Below are 17,653 nucleotides of genomic sequence, written 5' to 3' on the forward strand. Positions count from 1 at the left end.
ATTCCAATTCAGTTCAATTCAATTCACCCTAACTAGGGTAACAATACGTCCCATTTTGGCTGGGACAGTCCTTTTTTTAAGCCCTATCCTGGCTGTCCTGACTATTTTGGCACTATATCCCTGACAGCAGAACTGGGAGCTGAGCACTAATAACATTAGGTTTTTTGAAAACCCCACTGTGATGGAGTAGAGCAACCACAGAGGAGCAGGAGTCTCTGGGCTCAGCTAAGGCTGCCCCTTCCCCCATACCTGCAGCCAATGCCAGGCCAGGAGGGAGAAGAAAAAGACAGAGACTGGCTCAGTTAAGGGCTGGCTGGCAAAGAGGTGGGAGGTAGCTTTGCCTCTCTATGTGAGGGGAGCTTCTCTACAACCCGGACAGCCAGAAGAGCTGCAGGGTGAGAAGCACTGCGTCCCTGACTGAGAGAGAGACACGTGAGGAGTCTGGGGATGACCCAAAAGTCAGTGAATTTTACTATTTGACTGTAAGGGCATTGTGTATTTACGCCCCTTCCAGCCTTACATCCATCCCCTCCCAGAGGGACCTGAGGCTGGGGCAAGATGGCACAAAAGGTCCACAAGGGGGCACCACTCCAGGAGAGCCACTGCAAGCCTTTTGGACTATAAGGGTCACTTCCAAAGGACATAGGAAATAGCCCAGGGCTGTGGACTTAGACTTTCTGCCAGGAGGACCCTGACAGTGTTGTTTCACACAGGGCCCTGGGCTGGGACCCAGTGGAGAGGGAGGGCCCAGGTCTCCCTCTCACACCTCTTTAAGGGCTGAAGCTGAAATGCAAGTGGAGGCCAGAAGATTCCTGGCCTAAGGCCAGGAACCAGGAATCTCTGCCACCAGGTCAGGGAAGCAAGAGGCTGAACATCTGGTGTGGTAGCCACTGGACCTTCCAGACCTCCGAGCACCATGTCAATACCCACCCAAAAACGATAAATTGGGGAGGGAGCTGGTTCTAGTTATGTATTTATTTTTTAATATTTTAAATAAGAAGATTGCACAAAGTATTGTTATGCCTACTTTATAGTTAGGGAATCTGTGTCAGAGAGATTTGTTATCAAAGCCTTTAGATTTGTGTTTAAATTTGTTCAAAATGAAGTCATATTGATGTCAAATATAGGCCTGATATGACAGATAAGTACAGAATATAGATGGATACGATATTGTGACATCAGCAGTAGAGAAAACATACACAACCATATTATTCATGATCCTGGCATGGGTGAGCTTTAGGGGCAGATGTAAGAAAGGTGTAAGCAATCAGAAGCTATGGGGAAGTATAGGAACTGCTTTCTGTGTATGTGTGAGGTAACAGTTGCCCGAAGGACATAGCAAGGAGGCAAGACCATCACAAAAGATGACCTGACATGAAGACTGGGCAGCTAACATGATCCCTCCTCAAGCTTTCCATGAGTTGGTCTGATTCCATACCCAGCATATTGCTGAACCTAACTGGTATAATTTAGTCCACAGATTACTGTTTGGCCAATATTTTCAAACCTTAGGGCCTAAAGTTAGGCTCCTAAATCCATACTTAGGCATCTGAACAGAAGCAGTCTCATTTTCAAAAGTGCTAGGCACCACCAGATCCCATGGAAATCAAAGGGAACTGCAGGCATATGCTATCTTTTATTTAGATATGTGTGGGCCTCTAATATGGATTTCGGGACCTAAACTTAAGGGCACCCAGGTTTGAGACTATTGGCCTTTACTAAATAGTAGTAAAGGACATCATGGATAGAAAGGAGCAGTGTCAAATACATCCATTCAGGTAAATGTTAAAATATTTTGCAAGAAGAGCAGGTTAACTTATTTTGAAAAGCTGTTGGGGAATTGTATTCTGTTCAGTCAGTGTTGTCAAGGGACACGTGTGTGTGTAAAAAGGAGAGATGATTAACAAGAGTATAGAGGCTTCAAGTAAAATGTCATTTTAGTGAGCTCTAGTGTTTATTTTGGAAATGCTAAAAGCTGTGAAAAGTGTTTTGATGTTTTAAAAGGGCAAATTGTGGTGCCTGATTGTTTATGAGAAAGAAAGAAATGACATCATCAGGCTTGACCTATGTGCTCTGTTGGCATAATAGCATTGAGGCAGTTTATTTCTGTTCAGTAAATGGGCAGACATCATAGAAGGGAATGAAATTATTCCTTGTTGTGACAGAACACAGGCTTCAGCTACATTTGCGGAGAGTGGAAAGATATTTGATTTTTTTTTAATCAGGGTGGGGGATATAAACTTTTTTTTTCATTGTATTGTTTTCTTGGAATTCCAGTTTAAGGACAAAATACCATAATGAATAACCCAAATATTAGCACAGCAGGTTGGGAGCGATTCAGGAAAACTGGTTTGTTATCTTAGCCTTGGATGTTGAGCAGACAGTCTGGCTGCATTTATAGTCTCCAAAAGCGATGTTTTTTGTTGATTAGAATAGAGATGATGATTTATTACTAGAACTAGATAAATACCACTAAAAACTTCCCTCAAGTTATTGCTTTTCAAAGGCATCTGCTTCAGCCACACTTGTGCCTTACTGTGTTTCATTTTCTATGGAAATTTGAGAAATCCAAATGTATTTGTACAAACAGTCCCAGAAAGCGAATTTTAAGCTCCCACATTCAAGTGCTTCCATCAAAGACTGTGAGAGCAAATGAAAACCCAATTACATTACATCAGTGACTGTGGAGCAGACAAATAATTAAAGCTCAATAAATGACACCATTTACAGAAGATGGGATACTGTTTGACACATCATGGGATCAAGCTCCCATTAAGCTAGAGGCTGTACACCTTCATAATAAAAAGATAGCTCCAAAGAACGTACAGTCTATACAGTTAATTGATACATTTGTGCAATTTATTCTCCATCTTAGAGATGTGTTTTCACTTTTAAGATAAAAGAAACCCTTGAAGGGGTAAATGCATTTTTTCTTTTCTAAAGAATTTGTGTTATATAGACAAACTTTTCAGCTAAATCTAATTGCCACCACACACCAAAAGAAGAGGAAAAGCATTAAAAGAAACTGAATAAAAGAAATGGAAAAACAGGTTCCCACATAGAGCCATTGCAGGTAAATTGATGTTGAGAATAATTATTCCTAATTAGAAGGATCCATGAAAGATGGAATAACCAGATTACTAATGAGTTGCCAGCTGATGCAATTATCAGTGTTTCTTATTTCTCCCTTTTTCTGCAAAACTTGTTTGGCTTTTGCAGGGTATGGCAATTTTCATACTTTCTGTTTTTAAAGTTATATTTTAATAAGCATTCACAGCTGTAGCTTTTTTTTCCCACCCTCTGAAGTGCATGTTATCTGTTGATCTGATCTATCCTTTGTGTAAAGTTTCTATCACCGTGGTGTCTAAATGCTGAGCTCATCGGTTTTCATTCTCCTTTTAATGCAATGGTTCTTTTCCACTTTTGTCACATTCCCTTTTGTAATCCAGAGGCCAGATTTTTTCAGGTGTCTAGCTTTATGTACATATGCTTGAAAATTTTGGCCATGCTCTTAAAATCTCTGCGAGATCTATTCCCTCTCATCCTGAAGATATGCTTATTGCACATCCACAATCAGATATGTCCCTTTCTCATTCATTCATGCTCCTAATACCTACCTTTCCATTTTGTAAAGATGGTCCAATAAATGTGGCTAGCAATTATTTTACTTACAAACCTCTTGCTCTTTCATAACCACATCAGCTGGTGTGATCCATCATTCTCTTACCTTAACAAACTTCTCACCTGTTATATGAACATTTCAGCAGGAGCTGCTGTCTAAGACATCTAACCTAATGCCATTTGCTCAACTCCCACAGCCACTTCCAGATTTAATCTCCGTACCTCCAATGTCATTTCGAAATCAGATCTTCCAGGACGCCTACTGCACAACAACATTGGTGCACTCTTGAGGAGTGGAACAGGGAGGTGGAAAGAGGATACCACCAGTGGTGAGCTGGAGCCGGTTCGCACCAGTTCGGTAGAACAGGTTGTTAAATTTAGAAGCTCTTTTAGAACCGGTTGTTCTGTGAGGGACAACCGGTTCTAAAAGGGTTTCTAAATTTAACTGGCCAAAAGTGGTGCCTTAGGCGCCGACTCCATGGGTGCTCCACCCTGGAGCACCCAAGGGGAAAATTTGGTGGGTGCAGAGCACCCACCGGCAGTTCCCCACCCCACCCCCGGCTCCAGCTCATTTCACCTCTGCTCCACCTCCTCCCCTGAACGCGCCACCCCGCCGTGTTTCTCCGCCCCTCAGGCTTCCCACGAATCAGCTGTTCGCGCGGGAAGCTGGGGCAGGCTGAGAAGTAGGTGGCGGCTTCACGCTCAGGCTCAGGGAGGCGGAGGTGAGCTGGGGCAGGAGGGCGTGAGGAGGGCCGCTCGCGCCGCAGCAGGTAACCCGGGGGGGTGTGTGCAGGGGAACTGCTCCCCGCCCCAGCTCACCTCCGCCACCCTTGGCCTGAGTGGGAAGCCACAGCCTGCTTCTCAGCCCTCCCTGGCTTCCTGCCGAACAGCTGATCCATGGGCAGGGAGGGGCACGGAGAAGCAGAGCTGGGCAGTGCGTTCAGGGTAGGAGGCGGAGGTGGAGCGGAGGTGAGCTGGGGCCGGGCGCAGGGTGAGGAGCTGCCGGTGGGTGCTCTGCACCCACCAAATTTTCCCCGTGGGTGCTCCAGCCCCGGAACACCCAGGGAGTCGGTGCCTAAGGCGCCGCTTTTGATGTGATCAGTGGGGGGAGCAGCCTCTCCCCCTGCTCCCCCCCAGCTATGCTCCCCCGCCCCTAGGAGCCAGAGGGACCTGCCGGATGCTTTCTGGGAGTCGCCCCAGGTAAGCACCTCCGGGACTCCCCACCTCACCCCCCCGGCAGGTGCCTCTGGCTCTTAGGGGTGGGCACCCACTACAGTGGCCCACAAGACCCTCCTGCCCAGTTCTGGGGGCAGTCGGGGGACGGGGGTGGATGGGGTAGGGGTCCTGGAGGGGCATCAAGGAACGTGGGGGGGGTTGGATGGGGCAGGAGTCCTGGGGGGCGGGGGTGGGCAACGACCCCCTCGTGGGGTGAGGAGGGAACCCGTTGTTAAGATTTTGGCAGCTCATCACTGGCTATATGCAGTATTTCCACCTCAGGAAGGCCTTTTCTCATGAGATTTACAGACCAACTTCCTGACTAAAGAGGTTCAGAAAATACTGACTTTAAGGCCCAAACTTCTCTTCCCATTTCTCTTAAAGGCCAAAAGGCGCCCCTCTCCCCCAGAATTTGTGTTGTGTTTTGCTAAACTATCTTGAAGTCCTGCACGACTGCTACCAGCAATCCATCTCTCTGCTGCACAGTGCTACAGTGGCAAAAGCTGCATTCTGAAAGACATGTTCCAAAAGTTTTAAAGAAAAAGTTTTAGAGTAAAATTTTCAAAAGTTCTTCAGTGACTTAGGAGCTTAACTCTCACTGAAAGTCAATGGGACTTACTCGCTTTTGAAAATGAGACTTTGACTCCTGTGTCACTTAAACACTTATGATAATGTTGCCATAAGGCAGAAACTCAGAAAGAAGGATCTCACAAAACTGGGTGACTGGGCAACAAAATGGCAGATGAAATTTAATATTGATAAATGCAAAGTAATGCACATTGGAAAACATGATCCTAACTATACATATTACAATGAGGGGGGTCTAAATTAGCTGGTACCACTCAAGAAAGAGATCTTGGAGTCATTGTGGATAGTTCTCTGAAATCATCCACTCAATGTGCAGCAGCAGTCAAAAAAGCGAACAGAATGTTGGGAATCATCAAGAAAGGGATAAATAATAAGACAGAAAATATCATATTGCCTCTATATAAATCCATGGTATGCCCACAGCTTGAATATTGTGTGCAGATGTGGTTGCCCCATCTCAAAAAGATATATTGGAATTGGAAAAGGTTCAGAAAAGGGAAACAAAAATGATTAGGGGTATAGAACGGCTTCCTTATTAGGAGAGATTACTAAGACTGGGACTTTTCAGCCTGGAAAAGAGGCAACTAAGGGGGGATATGATAGAGGTCTATAAAATCATGAGTGGTATACAGAAAGTAAATAAGAAAGTGTTATTTACTCCTTCTTATAATATAGGAACAAGGGGCCACCAAATGAAATTAATAGGTAGCAGGTTTAAAACAAACATAAGAAAGTATTTTTTCACGCAACATACTGTCAACCTCTGGAACTCCTTGCCAGAGGGTGTTGTGAAGGCCAATACTATAACAGGGTTCAAAAGGGAGCTAGGTAGATTCATGGAAGATAGGTCCATCAATGGCTATTAGCCAGGATGGGCAGGAATGGTGTCCCTAGCCTCTGTTTGCCAGAAGCTAGGATTGGGTGACAGGGCATGGATCACTTATGATAACCTGTCTGTTCATTCCCTTTGGGCACCTGCCATTGGCCACTGTCAGAGGACAGGATACTGGGCTTGATGGACCTTTGGTCTGACCCAGTATGGCCGTTCTTATGTTCTTAAGGAAGAGAAGAGAGTCTCCAGGAAAAAGAATGGGGTGGGAGTGGATGCACATCCCTTGACAATCAGTCTGCCTAGTTTGTTTCCATTTCTTTTCACTGCAAGCTTGTGGTTTTGGTCTCAGATGGGATTGACATTAGAGGTTGACGTTAGAGGTCCTTTGATTGTTGGCTTTTTTCCTGGAGTGTGTTGAAAAAGTATGGTTGATCAGAATTATTTTTCAAAACGAGGCCCTTGGGGACACTGGCTGAAACAGGTGTGCCATCTTCACATGGTAACTACTCTGAATTAGCCATGGTTGCAGTACAGGTGGGATACTTTGAAAGGTTTAGCAGATGCATTAATTGAAAAGCCAGAAGCATGTTTGTTGGTTTTACTAAAAAATACTCCATCAGCTGTAATGACCACACACACACACACACACACACACACACACACACTCCTCCACCTCAACCCACAATCCAAACCATGCACAAGGTCTAATCCAGTGGTTCTCAAACTTTTGTACTGATGACCCCTTTCACATAGCAAGCCTCTGAGTACAACTCCCTTATAAATTAAAAACACTTTTTAATATATTTAACACCATTATAAATGCTGGAGGGAAAGTGGGGTTTGGGGTGGAGACTGACAGCTCGCGACCGCCCATGTAATAACCCTCAGGGGATCCAACCCCCAGTTTGAGAACCCCTGGTCCAATCTAAACAGGTTATTAAATATGACTTCATGCCTGCTAACTATAGGTCTAGATATCTGGTGGGTTTAGGCAGTGATGAGCTGCCAAAATCTTAACAATGGGTTCCCTCCTCACCCCACGAGGGGGTCATTGCCCACCCCCGCCCTCCGGGACTCCTGCCCCATCCAACCCCCCACCCCCGCATTCCTTGACACCCCCCCCCACGACCCCTACCCCGCGCTCAGCCCCAGCTCACCTCACCTCCGCTCCGCCGCCTCCGCTGAACGCGCTGCCCCACTCTGCTTCTCTGCCCCACCCCGCCCGCAGCTTCCCGTGAATCAGCTGTTTGGCGGGAAGCCTGGGGGGGCTGAGAAGCAGGCGGCAGCTTCCCGCTCAGGCCAAGGGTGGTGGAGGTGAGCTGGGGCGAGGAGCAGTTCCCCTGCATCCTCCCCCCCCCGCGTTACCTGCTGCGGCGCCGGCGGCCCTCCTTGCACCCCCCTATCCCAGCTCACCTCCACCTCCCTGAGCCTGAGTGTGAAGCCGCCGCCTGCTTCCCAGTCTGCCCCAGCTTCCCGTGCGAATGGCTGATTCGCGGGAAGCCTGAGGGGGCGGAGAAGCAGGGCGGGGCGACGCGTTCAGGGGAGGAGGCGGAGCGGAGGTGAGGTGAGCTGGGGCCTGTCTAGAGCATGGTACTCAATCTGCCTTTGGCCATTGCCATATAGCTAGAGTGACTGCCTACACAGTGCCACTCCGGACATTGCATTACCCACTGTTCTAGCCATAACTCTGTGACCATTTGTGGATTATACTCCTGGAGGCCTTTAAGAGTAGTGCCTATGGTAGAGAGGTCTAGAGCAGTAGTCATTTGGGACTGTAGCCTAATACATGTACCCTAAAACCACTACCCCCTTCCTCTGCCACCTCATTCCCCACCTGGCATCTTCCTTGCTCTCCCAATGGATTGGAGCAGGTACTTGTGATGGGGTGCCTGAGATCAGCTCATGTGAGAGTGATTCCTCACACAGTGAATAAGAAACAATCCATCAGCAGGGAGTGGAGCCAGTCTGCTGAGATCAGGGGCCTTTCAACCTTTGCCAAATCATGACCCTTATAACAGAAAATAGGTTTGGGACCTCATTTAGCCATAAAGGAAAAGTGGGTACAGCCTCCTTCCCTCCCGCCCCTTGTTGCAAGCCCTAACATGAGAGTTTATGGTCTCTAGAACAATCAGCAGTAACTGATAATGTACAGTACAAGATATCAAAACAAAGTTATATGTATATCTATATCTAGTTAGCTATCTAATCCGACACACAGTCTGGGATATTAAAATGAGTTTGATCTGAGTTTAGGGCAAAGGGTCAAGAGAAGGAGAGCCTAAATAGAGAGACAAACCAATGCTACACAGTGTATGAGGCAATCACACCCTCAGAGTGGGGGCAGGGGGCAGGTTCCTACGGTATGGGAGTAAGCATGTTCTAGAGCTAAGTTGCTCCCTTTCACTCAAATCATCTCCTTTGTCTTTGTTTTTTACAAATGGTCTCATAGACTATCAGGGTTGGAAGGGACCTCAGGAGATCATCTAGTCCAACCCCCTGCTCAAAGCAGGACCAATCCCCAATTTTTGCCCCAGATCCCTAAATGGCCCCCTCAAGGATTGAACTCACAACTTTGGGTTTAGCAGGCCAGTGCTCAAACCACTGAGCTCGTTTTGGTGCAAGTAGCTGACAGCATTTTGCTATTAGAAATTTCTCCAGTTGTTTTCAGAATCTGAACTGTGTTAACGTTAACTCTCAGATACAAAGGGTAGGGGTTGGTGGTAAATGAGGCAGTCTCATTACAGAAGAGGTAAATTGTCAGATTTTACTGTCAAGAGCAGAAAAACATGTTGATAAAATATTGCATTTGTTTCAAATTATTCATCAGAAAGAAAAGGCAATTGTTCAAGTTGTTTTGTGAAAATATGGACGGCAACACTTGGAAAACGTCTCACTTCGCAGCAAAATTTTGTTTTTGTCAATGGCTCAAGTGAGATTTTTTTTTCTCCAGTTAGCATTAAGCTAACGAGTCTACAATCCAATACATAATTTTGAAGAAATTTAATCCAAACTCTGTAGACTGAATTAGGGCTATTTGTATCAATATTAACATTACTATTGCCACAAGGCCTATTCACTTGCACATGCAGTCTCTTGCAAAGTCATGTGACTGCTCCTTCCCCTCCCAGCTCCAATGGCTCAGATGGTCTCTCCTCATGTGCTCCTCAAATGGCTCTGATGTGTCTGCTAAAGAGGTTCAGTCTCCCAAAGGGACAAGAGGAAGTGATAACATGTTGAGAATGGTGAGGGGTAGGCAGTGTTTGTGGGGGGAACTTGGGAGAATATTGCCTCACAGTTTCCTGGTAAAAGGGAGGGGGGGAAAACTTGCTGCATGTTCCCATGCTGGTCAACGATAAAGGAGGAGACATTCTTACTCTCTAGAGCTTGAGTTATCCTCATTACAGTGCTCTGTGCCTGCATTTACCATCCTATATAGTGCTGGAGCTTGTGCAGTAAACATCACACTCGCATAGGTGGATCCCCATGGTCTTAGGTCATCAGGCTCAGCAGGGATGGCTGAACCAGCCGTGCATTGCAGCATTAATTACCATTCAGGTTTCTCTAGCATTTCAAATCTCCTGGATGCAGTGTACCTGCCTAAGCAACATGTCTGGTAATTTCATATACCATTGGCTTCCCTGAAGAAATAATTACTGCAGTAGCTATGCCAACCCTGCTGAGGCGTTTATAGTTTTTGTCCCTTTCTGAAATGTTGGCACTTCCTGTGAAATATCTGGCTGGTTGTTTGCAATGCCTCACAAAAGGAACAAATTGTGAGTTTCCTGTGTGGCAGAGACTCTATTTTCCAAAGAGTTAACTGGGAACAGGGATATTCTGCAATCTTTTATGAGCAAAAGATGAGAGTGCTTGCAAGGTTGAATACAGGTCAGATACACTGAGTATATCGCAAAAAGAAAAGGAGTACTTAGTGTCAGTGTTCTCCTAATGGTAAAACATGTCTCTGTTAAACAGAACAGTATAGCAATCTTAATGCCAAAGGGAGGTGATGGGGGGGGTTCAGAGGAGAGGAGAAGAGAAGGGACCCTCAAAACAGCCAGTAGCTAATGCTGACTTTGTGGGTTTATATATTTGCCTGTTAAAATGACAATACAGACATGGAACATTTAGATTTAAGAAGCCTTCCTTTCATTAAACAACATTAAACAAATGGACAAAGTAGGAGGTTATGACTTCAGTAATTGAAGCATGCTGTTCTGTTCAAGACCAGAACTCTGTAAAGACTCTTTTCACCCAATAATGCCCTTTGTGTTTGCCTGCTACCCTGATAGAAATTACTGTAGGCCCGAAGTATGTCTTTCCAAGTGGATAGGGAATGACAGAGCACAACACTACTTTTGGCAGATGGGGTCACAGCTCTTTAGAACGTTAACATTCATTGTGCTTTGGAAATCAATTTGCAACTCAGAATGCATCATGGCTTAAGCTGGATCCGCCCTCCCCCCCATAGTTCTTTTAATGTTAACTTTAAACCTGTGATGTGAGAAAAAGAATTAAATGGATTAATTTGGATTAACTGTAATAGTGTCCATTTAAATTGCATTAGATTAATTTACAGAGTGCCTTTTGGTTGATGCTTGCTATTTTAAACATACAGTCTGTGTGTAGATATTACATTCTCATTTTTTTCCCCTAGACGTTGACGAGTGTCTGGATAACAATGGAGGATGCCAACAGATTTGTGTGAACACAATGGGCAGCTATGAGTGTCAATGCAAGGAGGGTTTTTTCCTGAGTGATAACCAGCACACCTGTATTCACCGCTCCAATGGTAAGTGCTCAGTCTTGGAGACATGTTCAGTGGAGTAACCATGTTGATAAAATATTCAGAAACTATGTTCTTTATAATTTTCTCCTCCGATCTCTGGAAATCATTGTGCTATAGAAGTTGGAGAGTGTATTGTATCCATAGATTTCTGTGAGATATGTCTGTTGATGGGTTGGTGGGTTTTTTTGGTAGGATCTTGACTGATTCATTATGCAGCCGTCTAAACTGGCAGCAGATTCATTAGTAAGACAGGGGAAAAAAGATTTTGATATGAAATAGTAATATCTGGAATGTAAAACTACTGACCATTAGAACAGAGAAGCCATTTAAAATGGTAACCCTCCACCCTAGGCATTGTGGTACCAAAACTTACATTGAAACAAATGGCTAATTTATCTGGAAAATTATACACACTCTTCTTTTGCCAGAAGCCCACTGAATTTGCTTGAGTTTTTGGTTGCTGATCGCCAGTATCTGTAAAATCAAGGATTTTCCATATAGCTGTGGTCATAATCTAGTGATGATTTTGGTTGGAGCAATCTCCTCTCTTTTTCCTGTAAATTTCAGACACAGAAGATAAGCTTGGGTGCAGAAGGGAAAAAGAGAGCAACACAACTATAAATCTTTGCAATTAAATGGATTCTTAATGTGATCGTTCAGACTTCTGGTGACCCTAAGAGTAGTGGGAATATATTCTAGTAAACTCAGTTAAAAAGAGGTGATGGTGAGTCTCAAAGCAGCAAAATGAGTCTGGTCAACAAAATGACCACTCTAAATTTCCACTTGCCATACAAAAAGTGTCTGAATTATTTTAAGTCACTGTAATTAACCAGAGGTTCCTACTGAGTGTAGGATGTGAATTTAGTCACTATATTAACAGAAAACTGAAACCTTATAGTCTAACAGGAGGAACTTTCTTAAAACTCTACAGTGTGCTTGTAAACTTAGAATTGCAGAGATAAATAATATTTTTTATTTTAAAAATATGTACAATCCAGAAAATTACTGTTTCTCTGTATTTTAAAATGATTGTCAAGTTTAAAGCAACCAAAGCACTTTGATTTTGAGAACCTGCAATTAAGCTCCGTCAGCCGATGCATTTTAAAAGTTATCTAGTAGGTTTTTAGTCGTTCTGTTCAATATAAATTGTTCAAATTTCTGTCCAGCATAAAGTAACCCTGACACAAAGATATCCAACAGAGCAAGGAATAGTAGCTGGAAGCTTAATGAAAACCATTTGCAGAGTGCTGCAATACAGTCATTATTTCAATTTGCACATTATAAAAATTCCCAGCTGTAATAAAAGGGAATTTAGATATCCGAGATGGAAGCTAATGAAACAAATGAAAAATGAGATTCTGAAGGCAAAAGATTTTTATATGAAGTAGATTTATTGAGGGAAATAGTGAGTTTTTATGGTGAGGACGATTCTTAGTTTGCAGGAGGACTGGGGAAGCTGATTTAAAGGGTGACTGAGGTATACCCATAATAAAAATGTGTGGGGTGAGTGTGTTTGTGCTAGCTTGTTTATAAAGAATGTGTGAAATAAGATTTAATTAAAGCAACACAGTCAAATTATTTTGGGTCTGAAATAAGAGGGGAAGAGGCAGTTACAAAATGTATCATGACACGAATGCTCTATGACTTTTCAAAAATAAAGTGTCAGGTTTTTTTTAAAAGTAAACTTTTTTCTGTAGCACTGTGAACCCAAGCACAAACACATTGGGCTAGCACATTAGAACCAGGAAATGAAACTGAGTGATCTGTTTTCATTGTCCAAGCTGGCTGAAGTGCAAACAGTAACCAGGCCTGGTGAGAAATATATCAGATTCTTTCCATTAAATATATAAGCTGTTAACCTTAGGAATATTGTTTATTTTCAGTCTGTATCACTTGTGGGTGTCTATATAAAAACTTCAGGAAAAAACAGAGAAGAAATATTCTTTTATCAAAGTATTTAACTAGAGACCTCTTTAGTGCTAGAATGTGTCTACACTTACGTGGGTGCACATGGGTTAGTGGGAGAAGGAAACAAGGATCCTTCGACCCTTCCCACACCCAGCATCAGTATGTAGGCTCCAGTCACAACCCAAGCACAACGGTCCAAACACTTAAGCATGGATGTAAATTTTAAACACAATTACTCCCATTGACTTCTATGTAAAAATGTTAAAATGGTGCCTATCCATACATTTCAGGCACCTTTGATATCAATTAAAAGTACATAGTATGTGCCACGCTTTAAAGATAATCCACAACAAAGCTCATTCCCCACTCAAACAATTTCGAGCTCTTACATTTCCTCCCACCATTTTCAAATGTCTGGTGAAAAAGAGAAGCTTTGCAATGTGCCCTGAAAGGCATTGGATTTGGGCTATTTCAGATGTGGGAGAATATACCCCAAAGCTCTTGAGCCTTCACAGAGATTTCCCAGCCTGCAGCCTTCTCTCATTTATATTAATGGGGGTCCAGCTTGAGAGTCGCTGCTGACCTCAGCTGTGTCAGTATGGCTCATGTGGTTTAAAGTTACGTGCATGCTTAAGTGATTTGGCATTCAGAGCTGTAGCAATCCACATGGAATTTGGAGGGGAGAGCAAAGGTTGCAGGAGGGAAGAGTTTGGAAGAGGCACCAGAAAGTCAGTCTGTGCACACGTGGCTGGAATGCTCACTATGGTTGCAGCACTTCTGTAAATAGCTCTCTTAGTAAACAGCCAGTTTAGTTTTAGAAGATGGAGTCTTCTCATGTTATTAGCCAATATGTGGTACGTAAAACATGATAGCAGTGGTCAGTCTAATGCAGTGTTGACAGCTCCTAGGATTTCTTTGCAAGTCATGCAAGTTTGGCCAGGATGAGAGCCAGTCTCAGTGTGATGTGAGAAACTCCAGCTCTCTCTCAAATTTCAGCTCTGCCTAGGGAAACCTCCCTCTGATTGGCTGCTTTCCCACCAGTTCCACCTCCTGGTGAAGAGCAGCCAATCAAAGCTGCTACAGGAAACAGGCAGAATTCTCCCCACTACCTCCCAGCAGCTGACATCACTCTCAGAGGAGAGGGAGGAGGAAGCAGAAAATGCCCAGCAGCTCAGGATAGCTCCACTCCCTCTTCTCCCTTCCCCTCATGTGAGCGACAGCACTTCCCCTCTCCCTTGCTGCAACGCTTGGCCTGGGAAGGAGAAGGAGGTGAATAATCTCTGGAGCTGCTTCCCCTATATTGAAAGGGAGAGAAAATAACCCCCCTGCAGCACACTCCCTCCCCAGACCCGGGAAAGGTGTTTGACGAGCTGCAGGAGGAGCAGACGTGGGGGTGGGGGCTGAACTGATGTGGGGTGGAATTGATGGGGGACAGGCAGATGTGGGGCTGAGAGCTCCTGAAGCAGGGTTCAAAATCACCTTAATAAATTTGGGATCCTGGGCAACACAAATTGTTGCACACCTGCATGGGGTTGGATGGTGAGTTCAAAACTCAAAAGACCAGCCAAACAACTCAATATAACACTTTTTTTAAAAAAAAATCTCATGATTTGGGGGGCAGTTTCATGACTTTTGGGGGTGTGACTCATGATCTTTGATCATTTGAGGTTGGCAATACTGTTAGTAAGACTCACAGCAAGGAAGAGCGTGTGATTAACAAGAAAATAAAGCAGCAGCTAGAAACAGAGCAAACAAGCAGCATGGAGGGATTCAGACCACTGGGAATACTGGATTTCCAGACAAAAAGCCCTGCACAAGCATGGAAACAAGAGCTGAGTCTGTATACAGAGCTGACATTGGGGGATAAAGATGCGAAAATGAAGGTAAAGTTTTTTAAATTTCTCATTTCGGGGGGGAGAAGGACAAGGAGTGAGTCTGTTGCCATAAATAATGCTGGAAGCATTTGAACAGCTGATAAAGGTGTTTGATGAGCACTATGATCCCAGACAGAACAAGACTGTAGACAGTGCAAGACTGGGGGCGGGGTTTGTGTATGTATGTGTCTGTGGGGCTTTTTTGTGTTGTACCCAAAACAAAGAAGCAGAAGAGGGAATAGTTACAAAGCTGAGAACTCTAACATCCACATGCATCTTTGGAAACATTAAAGATTCCTTAATTAAAGATGGGATCTTTTCTGGGACATGTGGTTTCAGCTTATAGGAGAGTCTTTGGAGAGAAACAGATGTAACCCTACAGAAATGCCTCCAAATAGCAATGCAACCCTTGGTGAATAGAGAAAAGATCAACACAATGACAGTCACTATAGCAGAACAAGTACACAGGCTCAAGCTAATGGAACCCAGGAAGCAGAACGGAGACAGACTGAGAATGCAGATATCATGGTCTAGTGTCTATTCTGTGGAAAGCAATATGAAAGGCAGAAACAAAATGCCTTGCCTATGGACAAAGGTACAAGGAGTGTGGGAAATGAAACCACTTTGTCACAATGCTGCAGAAATATAAAGCAGCAGGACATGCAGTGATTGAGGACATAGTGACTTCCAGTGAAGAGGACAGTGTCTGTAGTGTGATTCTTGAATGTCCCAAAATTCTCAGCATACGTACACTTCAGAAGTAGGCTGACAGAAATTCAACTGCCATATTTGCAACTATTCTATTTGATCAACAACCAATTCAATTCCAGCAGGACTGTGGAGCCAGCTGCAGTGTAATCCTGGAAGCAGCAATATTAGACTGGAGAAATGTGACCAAGTGCTGATACAATAAAATCATCGGAGGGCAGTGGGCAAATGCTGGCTGGTGCAGTGGTGCTGGAACTAGAGGTGTTGCGGGTGCTGCCACACCCCCTGGCTTGACGTAGTAATGAAAAACATCAAATACATGGTTGCCATCATCAGCACTCCCACTATAACAAATTGTTCCAGCACCCCTGGGCTGGTGTCTCCTCCAAACTTTTCCTTCTTGCAACCTATGCTCCTCATTCCAAGGTCCATGTAGGTTGCCACAGAGGCCATGGACTTGATGGCAGCAGCATTACACTCTCCAAAGTAATAAGGAGGGGTAGAGCTGTGCCCCCTTTCCCTTCTGCACTAGTCATCAGGGAGTGGGGAGCGCGTGCAACATCCCACTTAAGAATCTATGAATGCCTGCTGTCACATACACTTCCCCCAACATTCAAAGAGATATGGTACCTGCCTTCATCTCAACATCTCTAGGAGCATTGTGTCTTCACTCACCACTCCCATTGGGCTGTGGTTAAAAGCCACAACAGGGGTGTTTAATATCCTCTTCCGTGTATTCTGGATGGCAGGTCTCCATGATTTCCAGAAATTTTCTCATTATTTCTTATGGGCAGGAGAGATCAACTTAAATTATCCTCAGAGCAGTATGACTTTTATACTGGAGGGGTTAGGCTGATGTTCAAGTCAGGACAATCATTTTGCAATGTTTGTTTTATTTTACTTTCTCCATTGCTGACCAATGGATTACCCTCACAAATCTTTTGGGAAGAGGCTATGCCCAGTACAATGTGATTCATTTATTTATGCCTAAAATTTACTTCATTTCCCTGCAGCTAAGCCAGGTTTCGACACTTTATTACGCAAAAGGAAAAGAGAAGGAACAAGAAGAGTATCTTATGGTGAGGGACAAAACTTAACAAAACATAAAATAAATTTGTGGTTTTTCATATAAATATTGTACATCTTAGTTGCATTGGTAGGCTGTAGTGACTAGTAAATTATATAAGAGAAAAAACTGGTGGCTTTAATAGAATCCAAAATTAGCTACCTACTAGCCTAACCTATGTTTAACCCCTTAAGTAGCATGCACTTCAGAAATCCTGGGAAGATTAGTATTTTTAGGCACCATCTACACTACATCAAACTAGATGACGTTAACACAAACTAGGTATCTTTTAGTTCACGCCAGCAGGGTCTTCCTGGGGCAATTGGTATAGCATGTTAGCGTTCTCTACAATTCATACCCATCTAGTTCATACTGTAGGGCCATGTATTCGAGCCCTTAGACAGAGCTTAATTATGTGTCTATGGATATGTTCACACTGCAACTGGATGTGTGACTGCAGCATGTGTAGACATATCTGAGCTAGCTTTGATATATCTAGCTCACGTAACCGCAGTGAAGCCGCAGCAACATGGGCTGTATGAGCTCACCGGGGACCTGGGTGTGTACTCAAGAGGCGACCACCATGCTGCTTCCTGTTTAGCTATGGCTTCACTGTTATTGCTAGCTTTGATCTAGCTAGCTCAAAAAATAACTTGGGTATGTTTACACTTGCTGCAGTTACACGTTAGATTGCAATGTAGACATACTCTAAACCTGTTAAAGACTTGGACTACTTAGGTCTCCTGCAATGCAGCTTAGTGATAAGGGAAGCCTTAAATGTCACTGCCTTTGAATGTCTCACAAAAACATACTGAATATTTAATCATAGGCATGCCACCTTAAAGTTTGTCTCTTTAATGTTCCAAAAGGAAACATCAGTTGTTTCTGTTCAGGTACAGATTTGGCTTTCATGGTTTTATGTATTTTTCTTTAAATTAGCCAACAAATTCCACATGTAAAGAGATGTCATCTAAAAACTTAACCCTTGATTCTCTATCCAAGACATATTTACGCTTATGGTATTATATCAGCTAATTATTCATTACCAAAGCTCT

At 43.8% G+C, this 17,653-nt stretch overlaps 1 protein-coding gene across 4 annotated transcripts in view; it reads left to right on the forward strand.

Annotated features, from left to right (window-relative positions):
• SCUBE1 (signal peptide, CUB domain and EGF like domain containing 1) overlaps positions 1-17,653 on the forward strand; it is a 295,284-nt gene that overhangs the window by 69,928 nt on the left and 207,703 nt on the right. For all 4 annotated transcript variants that reach the window (XM_074936783.1, XM_074936793.1, XM_074936801.1 and 1 more), the window contains exon 4: positions 10,911-11,045. In XM_074936783.1, coding sequence (XP_074792884.1) covers positions 10,911-11,045 — 135 coding nt within the window. The remainder of the gene's footprint in view (positions 1-10,910; positions 11,046-17,653) is intronic.

The sequence above is a fragment of the Natator depressus genome, chromosome 1 (genome assembly GCF_965152275.1).
Source record: "Natator depressus isolate rNatDep1 chromosome 1, rNatDep2.hap1, whole genome shotgun sequence".
Taxonomy (NCBI): Eukaryota; Metazoa; Chordata; order Testudines; family Cheloniidae; genus Natator; species Natator depressus.